This window comes from Pinus tabuliformis, chromosome 7 (genome assembly GCF_031772625.1).
Source record: "Pinus tabuliformis cultivar Carrire ecotype Pingquan chromosome 7, CPIR1, whole genome shotgun sequence".
In the NCBI taxonomy this organism is placed as follows: Eukaryota; Viridiplantae; Streptophyta; class Pinopsida; order Pinales; family Pinaceae; genus Pinus; species Pinus tabuliformis.
Window position 1 is genome coordinate 2,519,404 of NC_142293.1, and position 6,594 is coordinate 2,525,997.

At 42.6% G+C, this 6,594-nt stretch overlaps 1 protein-coding gene across 1 annotated transcript; it reads left to right on the forward strand.

Annotated features, from left to right (window-relative positions):
- Positions 1-3,307: 3,307 nt before the first annotated feature.
- On the forward strand, positions 3,308-4,231 carry LOC149244850 (uncharacterized). The gene has a single exon (XM_089460932.1). It carries the CDS (start codon positions 3,308-3,310, stop codon positions 4,229-4,231), a length of 924 nt encoding a protein of 307 aa, XP_089317058.1.
- Positions 4,232-6,594: the final 2,363 nt, after the last annotated feature.

Sequence of the window (6,594 nt, forward strand, 5' to 3'; positions counted from 1 at the left end):
GGACTTCAAGACAAACATCCTAGGCACCCTTACAATGCAGTTGGATGTCCTATAGGCCAAACAGAAACAAGCCTTAGCAAAATAGAACTTGGCCATTTTTTGCCCACGCTGCCGAAAGAAGCACAATCAACAGGAGTGTCCATTGGACATGGTCCAGACATGCGCTATCTGCACCAAGGACCATGCCACTGAGCAGTGTCCATCACTTCCAGGGCTGAAAGTAGTTTTTAAAGAAGCAGAAGAAGAGACAAAACCAATATACTTAATGAACCAACGTCGACAGTGGCAAGGCTGACCCATAGGTATGTCACAAGACCCATCTCAGTTCTTTCCTTCTTCACCATTTAATCAGCAGAAGAATTCTGGAACAACATGGCAAGGTCAATCACCTTTCTCGAATTGGTAGTCCCAACCATTTCCTATGTCACCTTGGCCAACTCAGTCCTTTTCGGGTAATGGTTGGTCGAATTCTCCTTTTACTCCTTTTTGGAAAAGTAATCCATACCCATCCTAGTGCCCTGCCTCTACTTCACAAAATCCGAACTGGACTTTGAATTGACAGCGACCTCTAAGGATAACTAATATCCATATGCAGGCAGGTCCTCAACCTGAACCTACATTATCAGCCCCATATCCATTACAGAAAAATCCTTAGTCCCTTCTGCGTCCCCAACTACCAGCTCAACTGAATCTAAACCCCAATAACAAACCGATTCAGCTGGAGAAAATTGTTGAAAACTCATACTATGAGACCAAACAAAAATAATAAAATGAACTTAGAATGAGGTCAGGACGCATTATCACTCCTGAGGAAGATAGATACCAACCACCAATTGAGTTAGAAACCCCACCTATACATACACCATCGACTGTGATTGACACAGAAATAAAACAAGGAGAATACACTGTTGAGCATAAAGATCCTAAAAAACTCGTAGTTACTTCTCCCCCGTTCCCTGAAATATTAACAATACCTAAACCAGTTGTTTACCTAGACTTTGATCTCGTAGGGGAACTAAAAAATATTTGCATTAAAATTCCTCTCCTCCAGGCCATCCAAGATATTCCTATTTATGCTAAAACAATTAAAGAACTATGTGTGAAAAAGCCTGTGAGGAAAGTAAAAGCTCCACCCACTATTCATGTTGTAGGGACCTTGTCTGATTTGCTCTTGGCCAGGGAAACACCAATAAAATATGAAGATACTGGGAATCCCATATTTATAGTACAAATATATGGCCACTCCTTTCCAAACACACTAGTTGACTTGGGTTCAACCATTAACATCTTAACCACATAAACTTTTATGACACTTGGTATCATAGCTCTAGAACCAACCACCACCTTGCTAGAACTTGTGAATCGTTCGGTGGTAATACTAGAGGTAACTTTACAGGAGATTACAATTTTTGTTGATTCATGGGAATACCTAGTGGATTTTCTCATCATAAACCCAAAAAGTCGATTAGATGGGCACCCTTTAATTTTGGGCCGACTTTGGCTGGCAACATTTGATTCTTACATAGGTTTCCATGAGGGTAGCATGACCATTGCTAAGGGGGATTCTGTAAAAAATATGGTTCTATACTGTCCTGGCAAACCAATTCCACCCATTGTGAAAATACGTAAACAACCATCCACATACCTGGAAGAAAGTATTCGTTCACCACTTACAGTATCAGAGGCACTTCAGTTCAAGAATCAGACTGAAGATGATGTGATCAATAACTTTATTAATCATCCAACCACTATGAATCTTGTGGAAAAACCTACATTGGTGAGACCGGTCGATCAATCTCAACTAGGATTCAAGAACATGCAGCTAACATTAAGCATAACTGTTCCAAAACCTCAGCTTTGGCTGTGCACTCCAACAAAACAAATCATCATATTTGTATTGAAAACTCGTGTTGTGGCCAAAATTGACCATTGTCACCATAGGAAATTTAGGGAAGCTATAGAAATATATAAACACCCTAATAACCTTAATCACGATGATGGTTGGAAAATTAGTGATAATTGGATCCCGACTCTTACCTCTAATCCCTCATTCTCCTAAAAGGTCTCTGCCTTCTCATCCCTCAACTTGACCTCCATGATCTTCCTCTTTATGTCACTAGCCCTAAATTCATTAAACCTTTTTCCTTTAAATTATCAAGAATAAAATCTTTCTATAATAATCATTTTAAGTCATTTAAAAAAAAAAAAAAAAAATTTAATCTAATAACTTTGGTTTAATTGAATCCAATATTCATCATATTCAATTCTATAATATAAATCTTTATAAATTATAGTGCATAAAATAATTAAGTCTACAAACATTTAATCTTCATTCACAAAAATATTAAAGGATAAAATTTTTATTTAATTTAATTTCAAAATATTAAATTCATTTTTGGAATTAATAGTAATGATTAATTTAGTGTGCATAACCATAAATTAGTTTTAAAATCATTATTAGCCACTAGGTATTAATCATGACTTTAGTTTATTTTTATTTTAATCTTTTGATCATAACTTAAAATTAAGATAGCCCCATGGGTTAGCTCAACTCGTCAAATAAGTGCCTCGCCGTTCGGGAGGTCACAGGGTCAATTCTCCCCGAAGCCCTTGGGGTTAGGCCTAACTATTGGCCGTGGGGTTTGATACCCTTGATCAGGCTCAGATATTTCCGTGGATGTAGCGGCCACCCAATGACCGCGGGTGTCCATGAACCACACGTGAAACAAACAAACAAACAAACAAACTTAAAATTAAGATAATACATATATAATAATTCAAATATATCATATATAATTCATATGTATATCATATTACTGATATTCATTTCAATCATATCATATCATTAATATTCATTTCAATCATGAGATAATCAAGTAGAACGCGGGTAGGAGCGAGAGCGGAACTAAGGTTCTGCGAAATCCCCAACGGCGCCGACGGCTCTGAGCGGAAGACGCACAAAATCTGTAAGATTCCTCACTGCAGCGTGACAGGGCTGCAGGGTACTAGCAGGAGGCAATGGAACGGCCTCAGGGGGGGGGCGTCAGAGCCCTCCCCTTCACAACACACACCTGAGCAAATTGTCATCTTTGGATCAGTGGATCAGGAAGTCCTGAACAAAGGGAAACAACAGCAAAATAATGAAAAGGAGACAGGACATCGGAAAAACAAGGACAACAATTCGCAAGAAAGACAAGAAACTCCAGATCAAAGCCCGAAAATCTCCTCATCTACATGTCGACCAGTGGCCAAATAACGGCCACGAATAGAGCTGCCCGGTGACATAATAGAAAGGAGAATAGAGTACATGACGGATCATGCCCTCATTGGGAAGTTCATAGGGTTTTGGCCGACTGAGAAAGCTTTATATGGTTGGATTGCGGCGAAATGGAAACCCAAAGGAGATGTTACTCTTCAGCTGGGGCCGAAAGGCTTCTTCACCGCAATTTTTTTCTGTCTAGAGGACAAATATAGGGTCCTGGAAGGAGGGCCTTACTTTTTTAACGCAGCAGGACTATATCTGAGGGAATGGATTCCAAGATTCAACCCAGATAAAGAAGACCTCACTTGGGCCCCGGTATGGATCAGATTATACTCTCTTCCAGATGAATACTGGGAAGAAGACATTCTCAAGGGTATTGGAAATGGAGTGGGAACATACATCAGAGCGGTAGAAGAAACCAAATCGCGTAAGTACGTCTCCTATGCTCGTATCTGTGTTTTTATACGCCTGAATGAAGCTCTACCAGAATCGATAACTCTTGCCCACAGAGACGAAGAATGGATCCAGCCGCTTGACTATGAACACGTGCCCTTTAGGTGCAGAAAATGCCATGCACTGGGGCATCTCTTCAGGGACTGCCCCCTAAATGCCAAAGTCAACACCCCTGCCCCTTCTGATAACCCAACCCAAGACGGCTTCACCAAAGTCACAAGCCGGAAGCGCTCGCATAAAAAGCCTCAGAATGGAACCAAACCCCAGCCTAACAGACCCCAAGATCCAGCTTCCAAGAACAGCTTTGATATACTTGCTCATACCCCTGAAGATCAACCCCTGACCTCTGAACCCATCCCTTCGCGCCCTTCTTCTTCCTCCCACCCACCTCCCTTTGATCCCCCCTCCAAATCTCACTCCCCCATCATCTCCCCTTCTATCCTAAGCAGAAGTCAGAAAGAACCAGTGGAGATTCACAAGAACATGGAAGTGGACGGAAAGGAAGAAGCACCCTAGGACTCAGAGATCAATATAGAAGACAGCAATCAAGTGCATCAAATGGAAGAAGAGCCAGAGAGCATAGATCTAAATGGTCTGGACATTCTGGAACTGGAACAAGCATGTAAAAAATGAGCATATGATTCCATATCTGAGCTTCAACTCGACAAGCTCGAAGTGGTCATCTCAAGAGCCTTCCATCAACACCAACTCGGGATACAACCAGGTAGTCATTGGGATGGCAGCCTGCGCCCAAAGGATTCCAAAAAGAGGGGAAGGAAAACAGACCTCCAGCGAACCATCGAGGTTGGGAAAATCCTGGTAGATTCAGGCAGATATGCTAAGTTAACAAAGTACTACAGGCCCTCCAACAATAGTTGAACCATGAAGCTTGTATCCTGGAACTTAAGAGGGCTTAACAGCCCCGGAAAACTTAGGATGTTAAAAAACATGATCAAAATGGAAAAGCCGCAGATGTGCTTTCTCCAGGAAACCAAATGTAATAGTTCTACCCTAGGCAACATACTCTCAAAAGCATGGCCAGGCTGTCGATCGGTTGCTGTAGACGCCTTGGGAGCCTCAGGAGGACTAGCCATAGCATGGAACACCCAAGCGGTAACTCTCACAGATTTTCATGCCTCTCATCACCTTATACAGGCAGCCTTCCATATATTGGGCACCAATATTCATGGAAATTTATCAAATGTATATTTTCCACAAGATACAGGCAGCAAGATCATGCTCCTTGACACTATAGAAGCTCTGAGCAATAACAGAAGACACCCACTATGGATCGTGGCAGGGGACTTTAATATGATCACCAACAGCGAGGAAAAGATAGGAGGGAGGATCAGAATGGAGCCAGAAGTTGCTCGCTTTAAGGACTTCATCCAAACTGCGTCTCTAATCGATATGCCGTTCTGCAATGGCACCTTCACCTGGAGCAACCGCAGAGCTGGCAAATCCCAAATCGCCTCCAAATTAGACCGCTTTCTCATCTCTGATAATTCGGTGCACTTAGGAGGAGATATCTCAGCAGAAATATTGGCACACACCGGGTCGGATCACTGGCCGATTGCTTTACAATGGAGGAGACCAGGGGATTTGACAAAAAGACCCTTCCGCTTTGAGGGATTTTGGCTTTCGCACCCTGCATTCAAGGATTTCGTCAAGACCACTTGGGCATCTTTCGTCCCCCCAGAAGGCGCAAAAATGTATCAATTTCAACAGAAGCTAAGATTTCTAAAAAATCAACTAAAAATATGGAATAGGGAGACCTTTGGCAATATATTCAAGGCGCAAAAAGAATTGAATCAAGAACTGGTGAATCTCCAACAAAAGATAATCACAGAAGGGCATACGGAAACTACTCTAGACCAGGAGCGGCTCCTTCACAGTCAGCTGGAAGAAAGGAGAAAGCAGGAGGAAATCTATTGGAGGCAAAAATCAAGAGTCAGGTGGCTGAAGGAGGGGGAGCGCAACACCAAATTTTTCCACAGAACCATGGTGCAGAGAAGAATGCACAATACTATCCCCTTCATCCAGAATCAGACAGGGGAAAAAGTCGAGAAGCATGAGGAAATCGAAGAGGTTCTCCTAAATCACTTCCAACATGTCCACCGGGAACTAATAGATGACAGGCAACAGTCTATTGAGAAAATAATCAGAAATGTGCCAAAACTCATCACGGAGGATCAAAATGAGCTTCTAATGCGACCTATTCTTCCGCAGGAAGTAGACGACGCAATGGCCCAGCTTAAAGATGGTAAGGCCCAGGCCCAGATGGATTCACCACCACGTTCTTCCATGCCTTTTGGGATATGATAAAGATGGAGGTTTGGCAGATTGTTGAGGAATCCAGGGCCATGCGCTGGCTCCTCCCCTCCCTCAACTCCACTTTTATCACTCTCATTCCCAAAGAGGAGAACTCCATCACCCCTGACAAGTTCAGGCCCATCGCTCTTTGTAACGTCATCTACAAAGTCATATCAAAAGTCATTGCAAACAGGCTAAAGCCCCTATTACCTCTGCTCATCTCTCCGGAACAGTCGGGGTACGTGGAGGGACGACAGATAATGGATGGCATCATCCTCACGCACGAGATAATCCATTCCCTCAAGCACTCCAAACAAGCAGGTATGATTCTCAAACTGGATCTTTCTAAAGCTTTTGACAAGCTCAGTTGGACTTACATTCATCATATGTTAAAAGCTTTTGGATTTGGTTCCATTTGGATTCGCTGGATCATGAGCCTAATCACTTCCACTCACTTCTCTATCCTGGTGAATGGTATCCCCTCTCGTCCTTTCAAGCCATCCCGGGGTATCAGGCAAGGTGACCCCCTATCCCCCTTCCTTTTTGTTCTGATGGCTGAAGGTCTT

Coding starts and splice junctions, on each gene's coding strand:
- LOC149244850 (XM_089460932.1), top strand. CDS start 3,308: ATGACGGATCATGCCCTCATTGGGAAGTTCATAGGGTTTTGGCCGACT.